This window comes from Spermophilus citellus, assembly GCF_964194105.1.
Source record: "Spermophilus citellus genome assembly, chromosome: 2".
Classification (NCBI taxonomy): domain Eukaryota; kingdom Metazoa; phylum Chordata; class Mammalia; order Rodentia; family Sciuridae; genus Spermophilus; species Spermophilus citellus.
Window position 1 is genome coordinate 2,113,628 of NC_138183.1, and position 25,776 is coordinate 2,139,403.

General features: G+C 60.2%; 2 protein-coding genes across 2 annotated transcripts; both read right to left on the reverse strand.

The window, feature by feature from the left end:
- Positions 1 to 10,653: 10,653 nt before the first annotated feature.
- On the reverse strand, positions 10,654 to 16,550 carry LOC308642593 (lipocalin-1-like; the record flags this gene model as incomplete). The annotated part of the gene is made up of 6 exons (XM_081281715.1): positions 15,667 to 16,550; positions 13,589 to 13,722; positions 12,056 to 12,126; positions 11,573 to 11,680; positions 10,816 to 10,917; positions 10,654 to 10,682 (listed from the first exon to the last, which is right to left on the reverse strand). The coding sequence occupies exons 1-6, from the start codon at positions 15,967 to 15,969 to the stop codon at positions 10,654 to 10,656; spliced, it is 747 nt and encodes a 248-aa protein (XP_081137841.1). The 5' UTR covers positions 15,970 to 16,550.
- Positions 16,551 to 20,101: 3,551 nt separating this feature from the next.
- OBP2A (odorant binding protein 2A) lies at positions 20,102 to 23,200 on the reverse strand (the record flags this gene model as incomplete). Its single annotated transcript, XM_081269516.1, has 7 exons — positions 20,102 to 20,239; positions 20,664 to 20,690; positions 20,971 to 21,072; positions 21,588 to 21,704; positions 22,144 to 22,214; positions 22,456 to 22,592; positions 23,108 to 23,200. 6 exons carry the CDS (start codon positions 23,198 to 23,200, stop codon positions 20,665 to 20,667), a joined length of 546 nt encoding a protein of 181 aa, XP_081125642.1. The 3' UTR covers positions 20,102 to 20,239; position 20,664.
- Between the last annotated feature and the right edge of the window lie 2,576 nt (positions 23,201 to 25,776).

Below are 25,776 nucleotides of genomic sequence, written 5' to 3' on the forward strand. Positions count from 1 at the left end.
GGGGTGATGGGGTGATGGGGTGATGGGGTGATGGGGTGATGAGGTGATGGGGTGATGGGGGTGATGGGGTGATGGGGTGATGAGGTGATGAGGATGATGGGGTGATGGGGTGATGGGGTGATGGGGTGATGGAGTGATGGGGTGATGGGGGTGATGGGGTGATGGGGTGATGGGGTGATGAGGTGATGGGGTGATGGGGGTGATGGGGTGATGAGGTGATGGGGGTGATGAGGATGATGGGGTGATGGGGTGATGGGGTGATGGAGTGATGGGGTGATGGGGTGATGGGGTGATGGAGTGATGGGGTGATGGGGTGATGGGGTGATGGGGTGATGAGGGTGATGGGGTGATGAGGGTGATGGGGTGATGGGGTTATGGGGTGATGGGGTGATGGGGTGATGGGGGTGATGGAGTGATGGGGTGATGCGGATGATGAAATGATGGGGGTGATGGCGTGATGGAGTGATGGGGTGATGGGGTGATGGGGGTGATGGGGGTGTGGGGTGATGGGGTGATGGAGTGATGGGGTGATGGGGGTGATGGGGTGATGGAGTGATGGAGTGATGGTGTGATGGGTGTGATGGGGTGATGGAGTGATGGGGTGATGGGGGTGATGGGGTGATGGAGTGATGGGGTGATGGGGGTGATGGGGTGATGGGGTGATGGGGTGATGGAGTGATGTGGGTGATGGAGTGATGGGGTGATGGGGTGATGGGGGCGATGGGGTGATGTGGGTGATGGGGTGATGGGGTGATGGAGTGATGGGGTGATGGGGGTGATGGGGTGATGGGGTGATGGGGTGATGAGGTTGATGGGGTGATGGGGTGATGGGGTGATGGGGTGATGAGGTGATGGGGTGATGGGGTGATGAGGTTGATGGGGTGATGGGGTGATGGGGTGATGGGGTGATGAGGTGATGGGGTGATGGGGTGATGGGGTGATGGGGGTGATGGGGTGTTGGGGTGATGGGCCCCTCTGTGTCTTGCTGGCCCGGTCTTTGCCTACTGAGTGAGGGCTGGTAATTAGCCGAGTGGGAAAGAGGCATCTGATGTGCCTCGGGCTGAGGGCAGGCTCGAGGCTCAGGGGCTCTGATGGACGCGTGCGTGAGGGTTCAATGTGGGGCTCAGCGTCCTGACCACGGTCCCTGTCACCGAGCCTTGTCTCCCACCCACAGGGACTGGCCCAGAGGAGAAGACTAGATCCTTATTTCTCGCCTTGCACGAAAATCAACTCAAAATGCACCGAAGACCTTGGAATTGGACTAGAAAAGGTGCAACTCCTAGAGGAAAATGCAGGGTCAACACTCAGCTTGTGGGCACAGACAGTGGCTTCTCCTAGGACCCTTCAGCTCAGGAAATGATGCCAGAGTTAATAGACGGGATGGCATCAAATTAAAAATCTTCTGCACAGCCAAGGAAACGGGAACATGAAGAGAGAACCCACAGAATGGGAGAAAATCTTTGTTAGCTGTTCTTCTGACAGAGGACTAATATTCATATTAAATAACTCAAAAAACTTTATACCCAACCCCCGAAAAAACCCAATTAATGAACAGACAAATCAAACAGACACTCTCAAAAGAAGAAATCCAATGGCCAACAAATATATGAAAAACGTTCAGGGCTGGGCCGGGGCTCAGTGGTGGAGAGCTTGCTACCATGTGTGAGGTGCTGGGTTTGATTCTCAGCACCACCTAAAAATAAAGGTCCATCAACAACTAAAAATATATAAAAACAATTTTTTAAAAAAATGTTCGAAATCATTAGCAATTAGGGAAATGTAAAGCAAAGCTACACTGAGATTGCATCTCACTCCAGTCAGAATGGCCGTCATCAAGAATGCAAAGAGCAATGATTGTGGAGAGGTGGAGAGGTGGAGAGGAGGTGGGGGAAAGGGAACTTTTACCCTGTTGGTGGGGTTTAAGTTAGGGCAGCCACTGTGGAAACCAGTGTGGAGATCCTCAGAAGACTAGGCACGGACCACCATGTGACCCAGCTGTGACACTCCTCAGTATTTGTACCGAAGAATTGAAGTCATGATGCTCCGTGGTCCATGCACACTCGGGTTCACAGCGGCAAACCATGGAGCCGGCCGTGGTGTCCGTCGGTGGGTGGACGGATGAAGAGAAGAATGTGTTTGTATACCCTGGAGCTTTACTCAGCTCCCCCCAAATACAAATAAAATCATGTCAGTGGCAGGAAAACGGACCTTGAGAACATCAGGTCACGCAAAATAGGCCAAACTCAGAAGGTCAAGGTCATGTGTTTTCTCTCATTTGTGGAAACTAGAGAGGACAAAGGAGGAGAAAGGTGTGGGGTGACTCCCATGGAAACCCAGGGGACGGGAGAAGAGAGGGACGTGGGAGGAAGGCGGCAAGGGAGGGGGACGCGCTGGGTAGGACACTGACCAAATCATGTTGTTCTGGTGTGTGTGTGTGTGTGCATGAGTGTGTGACACAAATCCACCACTGTGTGCCACTGTCACACACCAGTAAAAATATGGCTCCAACAAAAAGGATAGATAGGTTTATCAAGAGAATCCACACGTGGGCGGGGTGGTGGCTCTGCGGTGGAGCACTCGCCTAGCACTTGCAAGGCCCTGGGTTCAGTCCCCTGGGTTGGGTCCCAGGTACCACATACAAATAAATAAATAAAATAAAGATATTGTGTCCAACTACAACTTAAAAAAAATATTTTAAAAAAAGAGAATCCATGCGGGCAACAGATAACGGAGGTGAGGATACATGGAGTGACGCTGGTGTCACCTCACAGCACGGGGTGGAGAGCCCAGCTCTCCTCCTGGCATGAAGGGAAGTGGACAGACTAGCACAGCCGATGTGGCCTGACGTTGGTCTCACGCAGAACGAGTGGTCAGAGAGACGTGGCCCACACCTGGACCATACAGCAGGCCCACCCAACCTCAGAGCTGGAATAGACATCCATACCAAGGGACAGGGAAGAGCTGGGGATTAACCAATCACACCTGAGAGCCAAGGAGTGGGGGCTGTGGCTGTGGCTCAGGGGGAGAGCACTTGCCTGGGGTGTGGGAGGCACTGGGTTTGAATCTCAGGATCACATAAAGTCAATCAATAAAAAATGAAGATATTTAAAAAAAAACCAATGAGTGAACTTCACAAGGGAAATTCAAAAATAGTTTTAAATGAATAAAAATGAGGGCAAAATCTACTGAACCTCGCAGGCTGAAGCCAACGCAGTGTTGGAGGGAGCTCTGAAGCACGGAGCGCTTGCATGAGGCAACTCCCGGCCTCGCTTCAGCAGCCAAGCCCGCAGCTGCGTAAGGCGGACCTGGAGCGACGACTGGAACATGAGCAAGCAGGAGGAAAACAGCCACCTGTCAGCCGGGGACAGGAGCCAGGAAACACTGCAGGACGCAGGAGCCAGAGGCTGGCCCGACGGTGAGATCAACAGTGGGTAGCTCTCCAGCAGGACTGACCGGAAAGCCTGGTGGGGACACAAATGGCCACCATCGGGGAGAGAAGGGGCATCCCAGGGTGAGGGGTAGATGTGAATAAGGTCATGGAAATCTTCTGGACAAGACCTTTCTGGAGCAGGCCACCCGCGCTTGAGGCCCCCAGCCTGGGACTGAGGCCACCCGATGTCAGCCGCGGTGCCCACGGGGGTTGATTCAAAATGACAGATGGGACCCCTCAGCTTTGTCCTTGGAAACTGGCAGGTGCTGCGACCCCTCTGGACCTGCCACAGCTCAGGAGGGTGCCGCTCCCTGCCACCTCCAGGCCCCCGGGATGGCTTTGGCTCTTTTGTGTCCCTGGCCTTTCCTTCTTCTCCCCGTGATGACGTGAGACCTTTATCCCTGCTCTCAGGACTTCAGGTGAAAGGCTGGCTCTGCTGGGCCAGGTCCAAGGGCCCTCCTGTCTGCGTCCCTGCCCTGGCAGTGAGCCCTTCACCCCATCCTCCCAGGGCACCTGCTGGGCTCACCACAGGGGGCCTCCTGCTGGGAAGATGGCCTTCAGTTCTTCTTGCCCTGGGCCACCAGGCGTCCTGCCAGGTTGAAGGGCCAGTCAGCAGGGGCCCTGCAAAGGGGGGCCTGGTGGCGCCAGGTGGTTCACACGGAGGGCTGACGGGGCCTCTGCCAAGTGCCACGTCATGAGGATGCCCCTGCCACGGTGTTGACCACCCAGTACTGGAAGTGACGCGCCCCGCAGCCATGGAGCGTGGCGGGGCTGGGGCGGGGGGGGGGTAGGGGGCAGGGGGGGCGGCTGTTTTCTTCTGAAGTCGTCGGTTTCACGGGTTCAGGTTCACCTGCTTCGCTTGTTGTGGACGGTGGGGCTCGCGGTCCTTTCTGTTTTATTTTAACTCTCTATTTCAGGGCTATGAAATATCAATCAGCTCCAAGTTACAGCGGGAAGCAGTTGGTAGGCACCGTGCATTCTGTGCCTCTGTGCCTGTCTCTGGTCTCCTGTGGGTTTTACTTCCACGCCCTCGGCCGGCGCCTCTGCCTGTGGCTCCCACCTGGCAGCCCGCGCAATGCCAGCCCGGCTGCTCCCAGAGGGGGCTCAGGGAGAGCCTGCTGCCCCCGCTGACCCCGTCGACAGAGGAATCTGCTCTTCTTCGGATCCCTTGCTGCGGCTCGGTGCCTCTGGACCTCCTCTTGTGGCCCATCTGCTGGGCTCTGGGGACAGTGCTGTGGAGTGTAGGGCAGCTTGGGGTGGAGGCAGGAGGCGCCACATCCAAGTGTGGTCCTTGGGCCCAAGTGCTGGTCCAGGCACGGGCTGCCGCCTGGCCGTGAAGACAGTAATGGCCTCTGTCATGCTGTTCTGTGAGGCACGGGGACATCCCTTGGTGCCTTAGCTCTAATGGTCTGTGGCCTGGCCCTCCTTCACTGTGCTGTGTCTGCAGGTTGGGATGGAGTGTTTTCCCAGTGCTGAGGAGCGGGGAGGCCGTGCCTAGAATCATGCAACTGCCCTGGTTCATGGTTCCCTACAGGAGCAGGAGACCAGCCACCTCCCTGGCACCTGGATGGGGGCCAGGCTCTGTGCACGTGACTGCCATCTGCCCTGTGAGGGCCCTGCTTGCATTTTTACAGTCTTTCCAGATCTTCACGGGCAATTACATTTGGCTTCAAAACCGTCCATCTGGAGATATTAAATGTTAGCATATCCTAGACACCTGGAAGGCTGAGACAGGAGGATTGTAAGTTGAAGGCCAGCCTCAGCAACTTAGCAAGACCCTAAGCAACTTGAGGAGGCCCTGTCTTAAAATAAAAAAAAAAAAAAAATACAAAGGGCTCGGGATGTGGCTCAATGGTAAAGCGCCCTGTGTTCAATCTCCAGCACAGCCTCCTGCTCAAAAAAAAAAAAAAAAAAAGGATATATTGTAAAAGTATAATCCCTGTGACTCTTTTAATTAACTCTCTCCCAATCTGTGTCATTGGTAGTTTCTGGAATTTGGTTTGGGGAGTTTTTTCTGGTAGCTTCTGACAGGGGGACTGAATCCCCACTCTCCCCGCTCCTTTCTGGGGCAGAGGTGCAGACATTACTAGTTGGCATCTCTGGATTTCCTAATTCCTTGCTGTTTTCTCTCTCTTCCCCTCCCTTCTACACTTCTCTCCCGCCTGCTCTGCTCTTGCACCAAGGGCCCTGCGCTCCCTCCGGCTCCTGCATTCTGAGACCATGTTCTGTATTCACTTTTCTAGATTTTTCACAATTTTTGTGGAAATGGACAGTCTTCTTCTGTAGGTGATGAGCTGAGGCCTTTCCTCAGCAGTAGTGTAATGCCAGATTCGTGGGACCCCAGTAGACCTCCAGGAGCCGAATCCGATGCAATCACACGAGTCTTTATTGCAAGCTCGAGCCTGGGCTCACAACCGTTCTCGACGCGGCGGTCCCAGGGAGTGAGTCCCCGTCCTTTGTTCAGTGAGATTTTATAGGTTTTGGGGGATACTCTATGCGTCACAACATCACACAGCAAATCATTCCACACCGCGGGAAAGTCAAACAATAACTTTTGACATTGATTAGCACATTCACTGGCGGGAACAAGTTGGGTAGGGGTGATTGGCTAGTACAAGAGGGGGTTCCTTTGAACTGATTGGTTTAGGCCATGAGGGGAGTACATACTGAACTACCTGGTTTCCCAACATGTTGTCAACCACCATAAACTACTGGGGGGTCATCTGGCATCCCAGGTACTTTCCCTGTCTCATGCTGATTAGAGGTTGCTAGGGGGTTGCTTTGGGTCCTCACCTAGCCTGACTGAGTCAGGGACACCTGGGCACCACAGATCTCTCCTGTTATGTGCAGACAAACAACTCAGCAGGGTGGGTGTGTGCTTAGGAGTGCTCTGGGGGTTTTTCCTAGGACCAGGGTCACGCCCCCTTCCTTAGGACAGGCCTTGAGGTACAAGCTGGTTTCTCAAAAATGGAGTCACATCCATTTCTCAGTAGCGCCCGTGGGTCTGCGCGAGTCCCAGTGGCTGGTGCCGGCACCTGCACCCTCAGTCAGAGAGCAGGCTCCGCAGAGGACACAGAGCACACAGGTGGCTACCTCCTCAGCTTGTCAACACCCTGGGAAGGACAGGAGGAGGCCTCTCTGGAGGCATGGAGGGCGGGGGTCCAGCTTGACCCGTGGAGGAGGCCAAGGATCTTGGTTTAAAGGTAGATAAAGGAGAACTGCATGTTGAGGGCACTGGGGCGGGGCTGCGGACACCCCCTTGGTGCTGTGGGTGTGACAGTCCCCATCCCAGCTTCCTGCTCCATCCCTGTGAGCAGGAGCCCCCCCCCAGCCTCTCACCTCCACACCAGGCCCTGAGCCCAGGAGGAAACACGGGACCCCACAGCAGGTGAGACACGTCGTGCTGGCCCCTGGGCACTGACTGCATCCAGCCTGACCTCCACCATAGTAAGACCAACCCCAGGGTCCCGCCCATCCTGCAGGGCCACCTGCCTGAGGACAGAGGGGGGCCTGGGGACCCAGGGGGCGTGCCAGGCCCTGGGGGCGGGACCCACAGGAGCTCCCCAGACACAGCACTGCTCTGCAGAGGAAGGGGCAACAGGACGTCAGGGGACAAGAGACGTGGTGGGGACTCAGCAGCCCGGGGGAGGGTCTGGGGCTCAGGGGAGGGAGGCGGCACCCCTGGGGGAGTCCTGCACCCACCCACCCCACCTGGGAGGCCGGCAGGACTGGGGAGGGCCCACAGGACAGAGGGTGCTGCCCTGTTCCTGGGGGACCAGCAGTGGACTCGGGCGCCCTGGCTTCCTGCTGAGGGGCAGAGGGCTGCACCCAGAACTGGGGTGGCCTGGGTCTACCTCCCCCTGGGACGGTCCAGGAAGACCCCATGGGCTGGGACAGCGTCTGGAGCACTCTGTGGAACTCCTTCACGACCTTGGGCCTTCGTGGTCCTGTCTGTGGGGCGGGGTCAGGGCTGGGCCTGGGCCTGCGGGGAGCGGGCTCCGGGGCTGCAGGGCTGCTGGGCAGCGCTCTGGAGAAGGAGGCTGGGCGCTCAGGGTGGCAGGTCAGTGAGGTGCAAGCTCACAGGTGGTCTGTGCCCGCTGCCCACCCTCAGTCCCTGCCTGGACAGTGAGTGGGTGGTCCACATGGGGACCTGGGAACCCCTGTGGCCCGGCCACGGTGACGAGGAGCAGGCCACCTTGCCTGGCTCTCTGCAGCCTGAGGGCCCTTGCACACATACCAGCTTCTCATGGGGTGAGAGGGCCAGCAGTCCTACAAGGAAGGTCACTGGCCTGTGGTGGCCTGTGACTGTGTCCTCAGCCGGCCCCATGCACACCTGCCTCACCCCCAGGAGCGTGTCTTCCCCCTGCCCAGGCCCACAGACCCCTGTCACCACCGTCACCTCTCCCACTGGCTTCTGCTGTGACACCCAGGCCCCCCCCCCCAGGTGACAGTGGCTGCCCCTCAGCCCAGCTCTGTCCTCCATAGGACTCCTGGTCTCCTGGGGAAGGGACTCCTGGGCCCAGGACAGAGTGGCACTGACCACGCACTCACCCACCCACAGTGCATGGGGAGGACCCCTAGCCATGACCCCTCGGGTGCCATTTCCCTTGGGCACCAGGGACTTGGGACACATCCAGGTACTGGCAGGCCAGACCCCTGCCCCATCCTGGAGCCAGGCCCAGAGGCTGAGCCGCTCAGGGTCACCCAGCCCAGCAGGAGCCCACTGTGTTCAGGACCATCTCCAGGCCGCCCTGGGGGCTGGGCCCCAGCACCCTGATGCACATTCTTGGAAGAACATTCTCAATCGAGGGGTCTCTGGCCGCCAGGACCACGGAGTTCCATGTTCTTGCCCACTGAGGGACCATGTGCTACTCTGTCCCCACCCCAGAGGACAGCTCTCCAGTCCATGCCACGGGCTCGGGGCCTTTGTGTAGGAGGAGGGAAGAGCCCCCAGCCTTGGTTTGGTCTTGAGATTCGATGACCCCCAGTGGTCTCTCCTCTGACCCTGGGCTCTTCCTCCAATGTTACAGGAGACTGCTCTGTGTCCCCTGGGGCTGGACAGTTCCTGTTAGTGCCATGGTTGGAAGGGCCTGGGGCTCAGGTCAGGCTGGCGACCAGCGTCAGCAGCACTTCCTGGCTCTATCTCTTGGACAGGTCAGAGGCCAGCACTGAGGAGAGCTGTGCCTAGGAGGGGACAGCCCTGTACATCAGCCAAAGGGCAGGAGGACCGCATGCCAGCCCTAGGTCGGGTGGACATTGTCCCAGAATACCACTGTCTGCTCCTCACTAGGGAGGACACTGGGTCCCACAGGGACCCAGAGTGGCAGGGTGGTGTGGGCAAGGGCACCATCCCAGGGGTGGGCACCCGGTGCTCAGAGTGCTCGAAGGGCTGAGTGTCCTCAGGAGGCACTGCTGCCCGCTGGGGGGCAGGCAGATTTTACTGAGGTAGCTGCTGACAGATGGGCAGGGCGTCCTTTGTTAACCAGAGGGATCCATGGGGTGACCCTCCTCCCCAGGTCTAAGGGTTCCCTTCCGTGTTCTGCGTATTCATTTGAATTTTATGGAAAGACGAGGACACTCCCCACGTGGGAGAACTCAGGGTGGTTTCCTCCGCCCACGTCCAGGGGAGGCTGGAGGAGTAGTCGTCCCCTCAGGAAAAGCTGTCGCGGGGCAGGACCAGGCAGCCGGGCGGTGAGAGCGCCACCCTGGGACAGCGCCTGGTCCTCCAGCCAAGTGCACATGTACCATCCCATGAAAGCTGCCCTGGAGACTGTCACAGGGGCCCCTGAGCCAGCTGGAGGAGGCCGCCGGCTCCTGGGTCCAGAGCTGGTGGCCAGGGGGCACCTCCCATCTGGCCCCTCCCCGAGTCCTCCCCGCAGTGCCAAGAGTCAGCCCTCCTCAGAGGCAGAGGAGACGGACAGGGGTGACCTGCAGCTCCATGTCAGGAGTCCTTTGCTCCAACGAAGAGTGGCCTCCAGGGCTGGGGTCCCCGTCCCCCTTGTCAGGAGCTCGGAGTCGCTTTTCACAGACAGCTTGGGCCTCCGGGTTCCTTCCTGCCCACTGCCAGCCTCACCAGCAGCCTGGGGTGAATCCCGCCCCCCACTGCGCCCTGGGGACAGGGACTAGTGACCAACTCTCAGAATGCAAGCTGGGAAGGGGGTGGAATGCTCACCGTGGCCAAGGTGTGGGCAAGGCGTGGCCCCACGGGTTCAGGTGTGGGAACTTGGTCCTCAGTGCAGCCACGTTGGGAGGAGAGGGGCCAGGGCAGGTTCCTAGGTCACTGAAGACCCCCCAGGAGGGTGAATAGTTCTTGTGGGCCCCTAAGCTCTCTTGAGAGCTGTCGTTACAGGGTGAGCTGATACTCAGCTCGCAAGAGGGCCTGGGTTCAATTCCCAGTATAGAAATAAAGTGAGCCTGAATCCCGGATTGCTCCCTGGCTTCCTGTGTGACGATGGGATGTCTCTCTCACATACACCCCCACCGGAGGCCTTCACCAGAGCCGCGCTGACAATCACCAGGCCCTTGAACTAACAACTGTGAGCTGGGTAAACCTTTTTCCTTTATCAAGCACACAGCCTCTGGTATTCCATCGTGGTAACAAAAAGCAGATCAATGTGTAATTCATACCTATGGGTCTGTAACTGGAGAGACAAATTCAACTATGAGCTACTACAGATAAGAAGAAAATCAGTAAGGAAAAAGACCTTGGGATAATCCAGAAACCTCGAGCCGCAAACAGAAGAGTCAAGAGAAGGCAAAGCCATTGCAATGGTGTTTGGGTGGAGTCCTGTGTGGTGAACACATGAGATGGTAGAGGAGTGACCGGCCAGGGGGAGGCCAGTGGTCTGAGAGGGGACAGGATGTGCCTCGGTCAGTGTGGGGCTCCTGACCTCCGGACCAGCTCTGCTGGGGCAGAGCCCTGCACAGAGTCAGGTTCCCAGGGGACAGTGCCCACCAGGGGCAGTCTGCACTGCAGCTGACTCTGCACACATCCGGAGAGGGCAGAGACAGGCCAGGGGAGTCTCACTGGGCAGGGAGGCTTTGACGGAAAGGAAGCTGGCTCAGCCAGACCACCTCTCGCCTAGGAAGAATCGCTTTTACTAATTAAGACAGTGAGGGTGACCTCGGGGCAGGTGCAGGGCCCTGGCTGAGCAGGTCTTCCACCTTCAGAGTTCTGACTGGTCCCCAGGCCCCTCCCGGGTGCTCTGCAGCCCCCTGCTGCTCTAGGACTCTCTGGGCAACTCACAGGCTTCTGCAGACCCAGAGAGAGACAAGGGACAGGGACAGGTGGTCACCACCTCACAGGAGGAAGGAGACGCAAAGGCCCCTCCCAGGAGAGTGGAGACCACGGTGAAGGGAGGAGCCAGGGGGAGAGCCCTGGTTACCAGCCTGCGGAGGGGTGGTGACCTCCGTCTCGCTCAGGCCTTTCCTCTTCACAAACTCCTGGAACAGGCTCAGGGCCCCCGGGTCTTCATCCAGGGTGCGGCCTGCAGGGGGGTGGGGTGAGGGTGGGCGTGGAAGGTCGGGCATCCACAGGGGGTGGGGCAGGGGCCGGGGGCGCCCCTCCTGCACGTGGACTCTGACAGCTCCGGCCCCTGGAGATCGCAGGGGCCTCGCTATCTGCCCACCTTCAGTCGGCATCTGAAAGTGGAAGCAGCCCTCACGCCGCTCTGGCTTCTCCCTGTCTCACACCTGGGTACCCCGTCCTCCCACACGGGGTCTTCCCCTGCCCAGGGCCAGCAGGGAGCAGAGTGCAGGGGCAGAGTCCCAAGGATGGCCACATGAGATTGCCACCTGTGTAGGGTGGGCCAGGGTAGAGGAGGAGAAGGCTGAAGGAGGACGCAACGTCAGACAGATGGCCCCGGGTCAGTGTGGAAGTGACCGTGAGCAGTGGACAATGCAGGTTCACCCTGCACGCACTCATACATGTACATTTACACACAGGCCCACACGTGTGCAGGCGCACAGGTTCACACGTATACACACACAGGTCCACACGTGTGCACGTGCACAGCCTCATACATGTGCACACACATGTGACTTCTACATGCCTACAGGCGTGTGCCCTGCAGGTGCACACAGGCAGGCACACACGGTGCATGAACACTGCACGCTCCCGCTGGCCCTGCCCGGGGTGCGTACTGAAGAGCATCATCATGTTTATTTCCTGGTTATTCATCTTGTCTTCAAAGTAGGCAACCCCGTAGCTCCTGGGCGTGAGCAGCCAGATGAAGATCAGATGTTTCCACCCTGGAAGGAAACTGGTCACGGAGGGCTTGGACTGTGGGGTTTGGGGCCTCAAGGGAGGCCACAGCCCCACCTTCTCGATGCCTGGGGGAGGTGTGGAGGGAGCTCAGCGGTCAGGAGGCCTCCAGGATCTGGGAGATTCAGGAAAGTTAGCCCTTGGACGGGGAGAGTCTCAGAGCATGTGACCAGCATTTGGGACCATCTGGGATGGCTGGGGACTGGGCACTGAAGGTGGAATGCTCCCTCCCCAGGGCAGGAGTCAGGTTCCCAGGGGACAGTGAGAGCTGAGTGGATGGCATGGGGGACCCAGGCAGACTCCAGGCTGTGCCGTCCTGTGGGGAGGTGCCAGGGCCCGCGTGGCCACCAGGGGCCACTTACAGGTGGTGTAGTTCCCAGGGGTCTGTGACGTGGAGAAGGGCAGTTTGAGCAGCTGGCACCCGCTGGGCTTTCTGGAGGACAGAGGCGGCTGTGAGGGAGAGGCCCAGGGCGGGGGCAAGCCGGGGCTTTGCCACCAAAGACCCCCGCTCATTCTCTGGATGTCTGTTCTGCTCCACGGGCCCAGGAAGTGACTGCAGCCTGTCTCCTTCAGTCCCACCCTGAGGCACCAAGACCTGGCCCAGGGTTCTGACCTATCTTCGCTGAAACCCAAGTATCATTTCAATCGCTCTAGCCCCAGCTCAACTCTGCTCCCACCTGCTGCCACCATCTTTGGGGACACGTGGATCCCACAGCCTCCCCGGACGCCCCTTGCACACCCCTACACAGGCTGTGTGCAAGCCCTCCTCCCCCAGGACTCAGGCTGCAGCGCGGGGCAGGGAACCAGCTCGCTGAGGGTTGTGCCTCCACAGCCCTGGACAGCGTGCACCACCACCACATGATGTCGGGAGCTGCCACACAGGAACCGAGTGCCCCTCAGCCCTGAGCGATGCGAGAGTGCAGGTGTGAGGAGCCCGTGATGAGCGGACTGGGTGTGAACCGTGGGCACCGAGCGCACAGGGCGGGAGGACCCCACGTGGCCCCTCTGTTTGGGTGGGCCTCAGTCTGTCTTATCACGCGCCCTGCCTGGATCCCCACACAGCTCATGAGATGGGCGTGGCCTCCCCAGACGTCAGTCAACCGCTGACAGCAGACATCAGGAAGCTGGACTCAACCCCCGACCCCTGACCCCTTGCCTCATTTGAATGGCTTCTCCCCAATAAAAGGGGTCACTCTGTCTTTCCATAGACCCCTAAGGTCGGAGGAGCCGTCACAGGACCCAAAGGAAAAGGTGTTTCTCCGTCTCTGTGTGGTTATTTCTTGCAGCCAGTTCACCTGGAGTGACCCTGAGTGTTTAGTCGTGGGTCGCGACAACACGTGATGGGTGGTCAACGGCCAGCTTGCCTGCCCCGGAGCCCTCAGTGGGGGACTTTCAGAATTGCACCAAGGGCACCTGCTAGATGGGAGCTCAGCTTGTGGACGCAGTCCAGCAGGACCCTGAGCAGGCCCTGAGCCACCAGGGTGTGACATAGCCTCTCCTGTCCTTCCCACTGCCACGGCTGCAGTGGGGGAGAGTCCTACAGGGAAGACCCTCCTCATTCCCTGTCTGCCTCAGCAGCATCTAGCTCCAAGTCGGTTCCAGCGGTCCCTTCCTAGGTTTCTGGAGGGCCTTAAGCCCCGCCTCCCCGGCACCTGCAGGGCTGGGCTTTTGCCAGGTCTGAGGAGACTGGCCTCCGCACACCTGCACCACACCCTCCCAGCCCGGCAGCCCGGCAATCCTGTCACCACCATCTTGGTGACCACCTCATTAAGGATGGAAGTTGAAACCAACCCCACAGGGCTGTGCCCACCTCTAGGCTGCAGGCAGGGGTGAAGCCCGAGTCCAGTGGCCTGTTAGCGAGGGGTGGCTTGGGGAGGGGAGGGGAGGCCACTCACCGTATGTGCATCCTGAACTGCAGCTGCCCGTTGTGGCTCACCACAAAGTGGAAGGGAGGCAGGGGCTCCCGGCGCTTCTCCCGGGGGATGGGGATGGTCCCAGCCCAGCGGATTATATACCACTTTCCTAAGAGCTGGTGGGGGGATGCCTGCGGTCAGTGCTGGGGTGGGGGCGAGGAGGAGGAGGAGGGAGGAGCCGAGCAGAGCGGTGTCCACACTGCCAGCACCTGAGCGGACCACAGCCCACAGCATGAGCTGGGGGCTGGGCTTGAATCAGGGGAAGAGACCAGACGGGGAGCAGGGGGCAAACAGGAGGGTCTGGAGAGGAGGTTCTCTTTTCTTAGGGCAAAGAAGGCCAGCAAGCCACCCCAGCCTTCCCAGGTGGCCAGCAGAGGACACCAGTGACAACACTGCTGTGAAATTCCCGCAGGAGCTGCCTTACCCTGCCTCCCAGAGCAGGGGCTGGCAGGCCGCTCAGAGGGGGAGGTAGAAGCCCCCAACTGCTGCGTGTTGGGCCCAGGGGGCTGGAGCTGAGAGGGAGCAAGGGCACATGAGCAGAGCTCCCGGTGACGGCCGAGCACGCAGCTCCCTTGGCTTAGAGGTCCACAGGCGTCTTGTCAACGCTGCTACAGACGTCCTCCACCCGCCATCCAGCAGCCCTCCACCAGCCCCTCACCCACCACTCATCACCCTCTGTCCTTCATCCTCTCATCCATCCACCCACCAGTCACCCACCCACCTCCACCCACCTGCCCACCACCCGCCCACCACCCGCCATCCCTCCTTCAAGCCACCTGCCATCCGTACATCTCACTGCACGTCCATTTGGTCAGCTCTTCTTCCACCCACTAGCCGTTATCCACCACTCCACCCATCTACGTGCTCCTCCATCTACCCATCCCTCCATCCGTCTTTCCGTCCACGCACCCTCCACCCAGCCATCTCCTCCTCACCCCTCATCCCTAGGTCCACATGTCTGTCCACACAGTCGTCCTCTGTCCATCCACTTACTGAATGACTGAGCAACGTGGGGTATAAATCAGGCCCAGGCGGCCAGCCTGCACTTCCCAGCCACCACTGACAGCCCCATACCCTCCAGCCATCACTGCTGCTGAGCCCTTGCCCCAGGGCCAACTGCAGTTTTGTCCTGATGACATGCACATGTGACAGTGCACAGTGTCCCTGGAGCTCAGAGTAGACCATCGCGAGGACCCCATTTCCCTGCACCAGCTCCGGCCCCCTCTCTGGGGCTCCGGGTTCACTTTCCTCGCTTCAGGAGTCTCCCAGGCCAAAGGGAGGCACCATGGGCCCGGAGGCTGAGAAGGACCACAGGACTGAGGAGCCCTGCTCCCTGCAGTGGGGGAAAGGGGCGACCCAGCGCTGGTGTCCCTGGGGAAGAGAAGGAGCCCAACTCCCCAGACCCCGGTGGACAGAGTGTGATGGCAGTTGACCAGCCCCCAGGGAGGGAGGGGTAGAGGCACAGTGGGTGAGGACGTGTAGGAACCCTGGCTCATGGCCTGGGTGTCCAGAGTGTCATGTGACCAGGTGGCATGAGCCCAAAAAGAGGAACAGGAGTCCCCAGGAGGTAGGATCAGTGATGAGGGCCGGGCCACACCAGGGCTTCCGTGGACCGTGTTGTTCCATGTGGATTCCTATGTTGGTAACGTGTGGTGATCAAATGTCACACTGTTAATGTGGTGGCCTCCTTAAAGTAAAACACAGCACAGGCAAGACAGCCTCACATTCATGGAGGCTTGAAATAGGCCAAGTGCCCTCCCAACGATGACTTTGACAAGCGGCAACAAAGTCTTAGGTGATGTGAGCAGCGTTTGGTGCCACACAAGCAGGCTGGGAGACCCCGGTGTCAGTGGAACTCGGGCAGGAAGGAGGTGAGCCACTGCAGGAGACCCCGCACTGTCCACAGGGAATGGACAGCTGGGCACAGCGTGGCACCCTATCCTCTGCCGGACAGCCCTCTCCAGTGAGGAGCTAGGTGACCTCACCTGTGGCTCTGGTCAATAGGACTGTGACAGGTCGTGCCTGACCTCAGACACCGGGTCCCACTGCCAGGCTCTTACCTTCTGAGGGTGAGCAGGGACCACCACATTGTCCTCCTCTTCCTCCTGGGCTCGCGCCACCGAGAGCAGGCTCAGCCCCACGGTCAGCAGGAGCAGCCGCATGGTCCCCAGGTCACCTCTGTGCTCCTGCTCCCAGCCGCCATTTATCCTGCCAGGCCGCCCAGGAGGCAGGACCCTGCCGCCCCACCTGCTCTGAGGCTCCTGGGCCACAGGGGAGGGTGCTGTTTTGCTTGGATGGAGGTGAAAGGTCAGCACGGAGCTAATCTGTGTGATTAGCCAGTGTGACTGACTCACGTGACCCATTCCGAGGAAGGCTGTCCAGAGGAGAATGTTATCAGAGGGAAGTGGTCACCCGGGAATTGGAGCCAGGGGGTGGCAGACGGCTCCTGGGCCCTCCCTCCCTGGGAGCCTGGCCAGCCCTGGTCCTGATGTGCTCCGCGGGGTCTCCGCCCAGGCCCAGGCCTCAGTTCCCACCAAAAGCAGTTTCTGAACCTCCCATTGTCCCACCCTAAACTCCAGGCTCAGCATCCAGCCCCTCCCCAAACACCTCCCTGGCTACGTGATGGCGCCCACAGCCCCGGCCCCTGAGCGCCAAGGTGCTGTTTCCCTCCAGCACCCCGTCTCCCCCCTGCACCCCTGAGCACCCTGGAGACCTGGCTGGCTCTCTCCCCTGCCCCCGCTCCTGCCCCATCAGCCTGCTGGCCCGGCCTCTGAAAGGCCTCCAAGCCCACCTCCCCCAGGCAGGGCCTTCCTGCTCCAGGCTCAGGGACAGGCCCCCACAGGCCCTGCTGCTCTCTGGCCCGCGCCCCTCACTTGTCCTCTGCTCCCAGACCTGACGGAGGTGTGACCGCAGCGTCTTCCTCCTGTGCCCGTGTATGGGCGTGTGTGTGTGACACAGGTGTGTCTGTGAGTGTGCACGTGCTTGGGTACGGCTGTGCCGGGCGTCTCTGCCTGTGTCCATGTGCAATGCCTGTGTCTGTGTGCATGTGTGTGTCCTTGTGTGTCTGCAGGTGTCTCTGTGCCTGTGTGTGCCTCTGAGTGTTTATGTGTGTGAGAAGCATGCTCACCTGTGCAAACCCTGTGACTAAGAGGGAAAACCCAGGCTTCTCTCTGTTGACGGTCTTGTGAGACTGGGTGCCGGGAGCAGGCACACCCAGAGCAACCAGCATTTCACCCCCAGAGTGCAAGGTCCCGCCCCGCACCCGCTCACCCTTGGCTGAGGACTGTGGGGAGCTCCGTCTTCCCAGCGGCACCAGGTTTCGCAGTCTGCTGTGGGGCTGTTAAAGAAATGTCCCCTTAGGGCTGGGGCCGGGGCTCAGTGGTGGAGCGCTTGCCTAGCACGTGAGGCACTGGGGCACCACATATAAATAAATAAATAAAATAAAAGGTCCATCAACCACTAAAAGATGTTTTAAAAAGGAAAGAAATGTCCCTTTAGTTGTCCCCACCTCCCTCTGTTCTCTTATGGCAGGGGAGTCCCCTTGGGTGGAGTGCATTTTGGCACGTATGCAGTTATCTCTGTGGGTCAGCCCCTCCCTCAGCTGTCTGTCAAGGGGCTGGGAATCTTTACCCTCCATGTTACCTGCCTGTAATGTCCATCCTGCCCTCCCATCACCCCTGTCCTTCACCCCCCAACCATTTTACATTTGAGCCAAATGCTGTGTTCTGAAAATGGACCACCAGACTTTCTAGTCCTCACTCATGTCAGTGTGCATGTGTATCTGTGCATGTGGGTGTGTTATGTATGCATGTGTGTGCCGCGTATCTGTGGCCCATGTGCTGGCCAGCCTCCAGAACAGCCCCTACTCTGCGCTTAGCTTCCTACGTGAGTGGCCACAACCACCAAGCCCCAGAGCCCTCCATGACCCCGAGCCCCTGCCATGCTGCTCCTCTGCTCAGGGTGTGTCCACCCCCAGGGGTCGAGGGGTCATGCCAAGCTCTGGAGTCCATTCTTTGGTGGTCTTCTGGACCTCTCTAAAGGGGGCCCTCTTGCTTGGCTCTTCAGACTCACCACTGGGAAGCAGAGGGGCATCCGTGGTTGTGGAATTCGTCTGGACAGCACTGCCCTCCAGAAGGTTCCTGCCTTCGCTTCAAGAGGATTCTGGCTGGTGTGTCAGCCATGCTGCCCATGAGGTCACTTGTGCCCAGTCTAGGGCCAGAGCAGTGCACCGCCCGGGTCACTGGGCCAGTGAGGAATGTGCCGACGGACGCAGCCGCAGACAGCCTGCGCCACCACACGCAGCGCAGGTGTGAGCGTGTGTGCGCCTGTGAGCATGGGCATGAGCTCCCTGCACGACCGTGCAGCATTTCACAGACGAGGAGACCGAGGTGTCTTGGGTGGCAATGGCTGAGTCCAGGGACTCTTCCCAGGCCCTCTGTCCCCAGCCCTGGTGGACCAACAGCATTAGAGGGTCCCGTGTGGCCACAGCATCTCCAGGCCTTGGGTTGTCCTTTGTCATGGAAAGGGGGAGGACGGGCTCCTGGCTCTTGCTCCCACTCCCACCCTGAGGCTTCTTGCTTTCAGCCACTCAGTGGGCCACTTGCTCGCACTTTGGTTTGGGTGACGTTTCCTGACTTGCTCGTAACAGCTGTCCTCAGATATTGTGGGTGTTGGGTGGCTCTGAGGGTCCTGAGGTCAAGAGGGACGGGCACAGGCTCTGTCTGACGTGAGCAGAGAGGAGCCTGGGGTGTGGGACGGGGTGGAGGAGGAGGCGCAGCTGGACAGGTGGCCCTGGGGAGGCTGCAGGAGGCTGTGGAGAGAGATGAGTGATGGCCAGGGGCTCCACATGCTCCTGGGCAGCACCGGTGTCTCCCAGCTCTGGATGAAGTTCCAGGGCCCAGGGGTGACTGGCCTGGCTTCTGTCCTTGGACCACCCACCACAGGGGCTGTGGGCGCTGGGCTGGCCTGCAGACCAGCTTGGGCTGCCATAAGGGAGTCATCACGGGAAATGGACAAGCATGGCAGACGGGGTGGGGGAGGCTGGATGGGGAGGCTGGCCCAGGGAGGCCGAGACAGGCCCCTCACAGCCTGCTGGGCCTTCGGTCCCATTGTGACTCCACACCTGCATTTTCACTTTGTATGGTCACGTGTCTACTTTTCAGCCGACGTGCCCTGCATGGCTTAGACGCTCCCCAAAGCCTTTCCCACTGTGGTCAGTGAAGCGCTTCCTCCTGTTTCCTGGCATGTCCACACGCAGTCCCAACTCTTCTGTAACTGACTTCAGCGGGGAGGCTTCATGCCCACCATCTTTGTGGGGTGAGGCCTGGCCCTGCCCTCTGCACATCTAGGCTGATTGGGCTCCACCTGGCACCTGCTGGGGCTGTGTTGCAGGGCCACCCAGTAGTCCCCACCAAGAACCAGGTGGAGGCAGGAGGGGAGGGGGAGAGGACGGCAGGTCAGAGTGGAACTCAGGTAGCTGGGTCGCTGAGCTGATGGTCAGGCGGCTGAGCCATCAAAGGCCCCTCAGAGGAAGAGGTGGGCACTGCAGGCTGGCTCTCTGGGAAGCCGGGTCCCTCAGGTCCGTGGTGACTGGGGCCGCGTTTATCATCTCCTGGCTCACTGTGGTCCCCCACCGTCTGTGGGCCCAGTGTTCACAGAGACCAGGGCCTGCACAGACCATGGGGAGGGCCAGGGCGAGGGTGCAGACCAGGGGAGGCTGTGCCTGGCTCCGTCTGCCTGAGGGGTGACGAGGGAGGTGCTGGCACCATCCCCATCACCTGCCGCTGGGCTCAGCCTGCTCCATGTCTGGCTCCTGCAGGATCCTTGAAGCCCCCGTTGAGGCAGCAGCCCTGCCAGGGGCCTGTCCACCTTCTGCAGCCCTGGCACAGATGTCTCCCCAGTCCTGCCCACCCCAGTGACGTCCCCAGTGCCCCTGCCCAGGGCCCGGCACCTTCCCAAGCCACTCAGGGCCGTGGCTCATCAGGAGGACCTCAGGACAGCACCCCTTTGTGCTTGGGGTCCGACCACTGTTGGAGCCAACGTCTCCCCAGCTGCCCCCATGACTCCCCCTCCTAGCAGGGCCCCCAGGGAGCCATCGCCAGGCCCCTAAAGACTCGACCAAGCCCAGAGTGGTGCAGAAGGTCTTTATTTAGAGTCAGGAGGGATGTGGGTGGGGACGGTGGCTGCATGGGAAGGGTGGTCCAGGAGGAGGGGTGGTCCAGCAGGAGGGGTGGTCCAGCAGGAGGGGTGGTCCAGCAGGAGGGGTGGTCCAGCAGGAGGGGTGGTCCAGGAGGAGGGGTGGTCCAGCAGGAGGGGTGGTCCAGCAGGAGGGGTGGTCCAGCAGGAGGGGTGGTCCAGGAGGAGGGGTGGTCCAGCGGGAGGGGTGGTCCAGCGGGAGGGGTGGTCCAGCAGGAGGGGTGGTCCAGCGGGAGGGGTGGTCCAGCGGGAGGGGTGGTCCAGGAGGAGGGGTGGTCCAGCAGGAGGGGTGGTCCAGCAGGAGGGGTGGTCCAGCAGGAGGGGTGGTCCAGGAGGAGGGGTGGTCCAGGAGGAGGGGTGGTCCAGCAGGAGGGGTGGTCCAGGAGGCACAGGCCTTGTCAGTGGCAGAGGGGGCTCACGGGGTGCAGACCCAGGTGGCTGTTGGGACAAGAAGAGGCGCTGAGGTGGGAGACCCTTCCATGGGGGGACCAGGGGCAGGGCTGCAGGCTGAGCAGATCCAGGTGCACCCTCCTCCTTCCCCAGGCTGTGGTGAAGACCCTGATGGACAGCCATGGGCCCAGGGAGGGCTCCCAGGTTGCCATGACCATCCGGGTCATTGATGGCCAGAGTAGGGATTGGATCAGGGCCCAGGGTGTGGGAGGGCGAGGGAGCTGACCCTCACTGGTAGAGGAAAGTGTCCCCAAGTGTCCCGGATTGCCCCCAGGCCAATACCTGAGGGCATCACCCCTGGCTGGCCAGGTGGGGTCTCCCCCTTGGGTGGATGGGAGGAGGCAGAGAGGTAGACTGAAACTCCAGAGCCGGGGACTCTGGGCGTCTCCAGCGTCCTCCCGCGGTCACTTACCCTAGGCGTGCTCGGGAACACAGGTGTCTGCAGAAACCAAGGAAAACTCAGTGGTGAGGAGGCGCCAGGATGGGCGCAGGCCCCTCACACCCACAGCTGCAGCCCTCCATGACCAAGACCCAAGCAGGGCCCTGGTGTCCCTGAGGGGCTGGGACATGGGGAGACAGAGAGGACGTAAGGACACAGAGGGGACACTGGGGTCACAGAAGGACAGAGAGACACAAGAGAACAAAGACATGGAAGACATAGGGTGGCACAAGGAACACAGAGGGGGCGTTGTGGGGGACAAAGGCAGCCGGCCCCTCACCCGTCTGCTCAGGTGTGAAGATGTTCTCGGCCAACAGTCCCTTATGCTGCGTGAATTTCCTAAATTCTTCCAGGGCCTCCAGGTTCTCCTCGGGGTTCCTCCCTGGAGAGAGGGAACCAGGGGAGCTGAGGGGGCTGGCTGCACATGCTGTGGGGACAGGGCCACCAACTGGCATCCAGAGCTTTGCCCTGGAGTGAGCAGGTCTGCAGTGTCAGGCCCCTGAGCTGAAGCACCTCATGTCCCAGAGTCACAGGGCTGTCCCCTGACCCTGGAGGAACCCTGTCCCATGAAGGTCTTTGCCAGGACCCTCCCCCTTCAGGCTGACCTGTCCTGATGCCCAAACACTGGGAAGTGGCACTTGGCAGCCCGAGTGGCTGGAGCCCCCTCCTGAGTGGTCAGGACTCTGAGGGCCATGTCTGTCCCTGTGCCTGACAGTCCCCCCCAAGCCGACCCCTTCCCACTTCAGAGCTCATCTCTGCCTGGGCAGCTCACAGGGCCCGGCACGCAGAGGCCAGCCCAAGGCTCTAGTGCCCGGTGCCAGGGAGTGGCTGCTGTTCCTTGGCTTTGGGGAGTGGGGACCATGGGGCAGGAGACGGGGGTCTCCGAGGAACCCTCACCCATGAGCTTGCCCATGCGGAACTTCTTCCCCGGGTCCTGGCTTTCACAGTAGAAGATGCAGTGGTGGCTCTCGGGCAGCTCTTCTATGTACACGAGCATCTTGCCGTGGTCTGTGGCTGGACGGAGAGGGAGCTCTTCAGTGTCTTCATTGTTAAATACAAAACCCTGGAGACCATGTTGAGGAGGAGCCTCTACTTTTCCCTGTCCCCCAGGGGCCACAGCCACCCCAGCCAGGGAAGGAGCCACCCAGCTGTGGAGTCCAGGTGCCAGAGGCTGGAGGACGTGGAGGCTGGAGCTCGGCCCTGGCCCGGGCAGCTGCCCTGCCCTGTCCAGGACTCCAGTCCTCCGTTTCCCCGAAGGTCGAGAGCTAGGACCTCTCAGAGGGAGCGACTGCCCAGTCAGTCCCTGCTGGGGACAGCGTGGGACACCTGGTGTCTGGGGTCAGAGCCACAAGGCCCTGGGAAGCAGAGGCAGCCCTGCTGGGAGGTGGACAGGACCCTCCCTCCCCCAGGAGCTTCCCTGCAGGGGGCTCCAGGCTCAGCCCCAGGGACTCACAGGCGCTGTATCTGCCAGGCTCCTCGGTTTTCTGCAGAGTAACTTTCTTCTCTAGGCACCGCCCCTTAATCCTGGAAGCAGGAGGCACAGGGGCAGCTGCTCTCAGGACAGGCACCTGAGCCCAGCTCGGCTCACCTGGTGGGCCAGCCCTCACCAGGTGACACTGAAAATCCCACTTGACCCGCCTGAGCCTTGGGAAGCGTCCTGGACTGTGTCCCCTCAGAGTAGGGGATTTATTTCTGATGACACTCAAATGTGGACGGGTGATGGGAAGTGAAAGGGAATCGAGGGTCCTGCAGGGGCAGCACTCACAGGAGGGTGGTCTTGGCCTCCCAGCTCCCATCTTCCAGGGCTGTCACCGTCACGGGGAACACCTTCCTGGGCCCCTTCCAGTCTGGTACCAAGGACTTGTTGACCACAAAGGCCTTAGTGTACCAGGTCCCTGTGATCTGGAGAAGGTCAAGGCACGAGTCACCTTGGCCCCGCCCAGATTCTCCCATCACTCCCTGGCACAGGGACCTGCAGCCCAGGAGACTCCCAGAGCCCAGGCTGAGCCCCCGAGACGGCCTCCCCATGCCTGCTCCCTGGGCTCAGTAGAGCAGGCCCCACACTCAGGTCTCCTGGACCCCAGGAGGTGGAGGGTTCGGCCCCCAAGGATCTGTTCATTTCAGGGACGGGGCCTGGAATGGATGAGTGTCACTCCAGAGGGCCCTGCCCCTAGCGGAATTCAGGTTCCAGTGTCACTTCCACAGGACCCTGACCTGAACCTCCTCCCTGCGCCAGCCCTGTCCCCAGGCAGGGCCCTGTCTAGGGCCAGCAGAGGGAATACCATCTCTGACCCTCAAGGGCAGGAGTGAGGGTCAGCTGGCCTTAAGTGACCCCTGAAGCAGGGCTCCCAGCTGCTGCCCGCAGACCAGGGCTCAGGGCATTTCTCCCACCCGCCCACTGGCCCACCCAGCCTCACATTCAGCTCCTCCGAGGGGAAGGTCAGGAGATCCTGGGCCTGCAGGGCAGACAGCAGGCCCAGCAGCAAGATGGTCAGGAACAGGGACTTCATCTCCAGGCTCTGCTCTGGGCCAAGCCGGGTCACCTGGGCGTCAGGACGAGGCTGTGCTGGCTCCTCACAGGACGCCCTATATGTCCCCTACGGCCAGTGTCCTGTGTGGACTTGGCACAGGACACACCCACCACCTGTCACTCAGGGCCACATCCCCATCATCAGGGAGGGGAATGTCCTTATTGTTGGATCCCATGAGTCACCATTTGGAGCCACCTAAAGGTGAAAGACACACAAGGCCATTCAGTGTCTGCACCACCCAGGTGCTGCTCCAGCCCAGCCAGCCTGGAGGGGACAGGCGTGGGCTGTGGCTGGGAGCCCCAGGGAGGGAGGGCCCGGCTTCCCCAGGGACTGGCTTCTCTCCTGCTGCTGAGGGGGACTGATCTCCAGGCCTCAGGCTGTGCCCCAGCCCCCAGAGCCCAGCTCTCCACCCTGGAGCTGCCCTCCTTGCCCTTCCTGCCTGGGTGCCCCTCCCCAGAGCTCCCTGGAAGTGTGGACACCATCATATGGCCAGGAGCAGTTTAGCCATCACCTCCTCAGAGCTGCCCCAGGCCTCGCTAGGGATGGAGGAGGCCTCCTGATCCACCCATTGTGTGCCAGGAGGCCAGCTCTGCTGTCTCGAGGGCACTTCTGTGTCCCTCGCCCACCTCCTCTGTGGCAGCTGACGTCCCCAGGAGAGGGGCTTGGCTCCGCGGTCCTCTGGACAGGGCAGCTGAGGAGCTCGCCCGTGTTAGGGTCATGAAGACGTGTCTCCTGAGTTATTCGACCTGCGAGTCTCCGTGGACTCACTCTAACAAGGGGACATACAGCTGCTATCGCTCTGGTCGTCTGAGGACCCCCTGCCCCCCGGCACAGCCGAGGCTCCCTGGGTGTTCACCTTCCCCCTGGAGCCGGCTTCAGGGGCGGGAGCCCTCACAGCCTGCCGTGAGCCCTCCCTGGGGTGTCCCTCCTCCTCATTCCTGCAGAGCCCCCTCCCAAAGTCTTCCCCTCCTCGACACCTTGACCAACCACAGGTCCCCATGGCAGCCTGGTTCCCTTTGGATAGATCTCCTGAGAGGCTCAGGAGGCCTGGTGCCCACCTGTGCTCAGAGTTCATGCTGAGTCCCCTGGGCCCCTGCTCTGCTCCTTCAACCTCAGCTGCCCCCAGCCGGAGCTGAATCTTCCCCTTCGCCCTCCAGACCCCACAGTTCCTAGGCCTGAGCACCTGCCCTGAGTCCCAGGGGACCTTGGCTCTGGAGTCAGGTGCTGGGCCCACAATGGTGTCTTTGTGCCTCTCTGGCCTGGGTACTGGCTAAACAATACTAATGAGCACCCTCTGATAACCGTGGGGGTGTCCTGAGGGTGCTGGCCTGATCCAGGATTGACCCCAGCCTGGAAGGTGCTCTGAGCAGGAAGCCTGTCCTCCCCGGGGTGGGGAGGGCGGGGCCCGTGCTCTTTAGGAGCAGAGGCCAGGGAGCCGCTGGAGGCTCCACACAGGGGAGACTGGTCTGCCCGTGTTCTGGTTTGACTGTGCCCTAGCTATCTTTTGTCCCCTGTTTTGTATGAGCCACTGATGGTTGGTCTTGTGACACGGGTAGAGGCCTATGTTGGGTTTAATGGAAGATCTCCAGGTGCCTCCTGCCGGCCACCCACCTTGCCCCTTGTCCCAGCAAGCTGACCTCTACAGAGCTCTCTAAATTTGCTCCTCCTAGATACTGGTTAAGTTCAACTTCTGGTGGACACCCTCACGAGGTGATAGGGCAAGGAGCAGGGATCATCAGATGGTGGACAGAAGGGAGGACAGCAGTTTGGGGTCGATGCATGCCAGACAGGAGACAAGGCAGAGGTCAAGCTCCATTGATGGTTAATACTGCTATGGGATGACGTGGCAAGAGGTCAGAATTGATGGATGGATAGATGCTGTCAGGAGATACTAGGGCAATTGGATGGGGCTCTACCTGTTGTGGATAAGAAGTAAGGTGAGGTCAGGGTCTATGGTTGGTAGGTGCTGTAACGAGATGGTGTGGAAGGAAGTTGTGGTAAACAGATGCTAGGTACTGTCCAGAGCCAACAGGGAAGGAGGTTGGGGTCAATGATGGTGGACAGCATCAGGAGGACCACATGCACAGATGACTGACAGGACAGGGTCATCGGCATGAATCCTGTGCTGCGTGACGTTGGAGCTCTCTAGGGGCCAGCCCTCAGGTTGCCCCATGTCCCAGCAAGCTGCAGTCTACAGAGTTCTCCACCTCCATTCTTAGATGCTGGCCAGGTTGAGCTGGTCATGGGCAGCAGGTAGGGCAGGAGGTGGAGGTCTACACAGAGCAGAGGCTGTAAGAGAGGAGGGCAGGAGGTTGGCTTCAACCCATGGAAGACACCCCTGGGAGTCTGTAGGGCAGGAGGGGAGGTGTCCCCCTTCTCCGTGGCCGAGGCAGTTGTCTGCCTACACGCCACTTTGGTGTGACATCCTGTTGGCCTGCCGCACTGCTCAGCTCTGGCTCTCACCACTTCTGTGACATCCCAGTGCTGCTAACCCCAGGTGCCTCACTGAAGTGGACAGAGTCTGGACCTTACTCAACCTTTGGGAATAATATTTT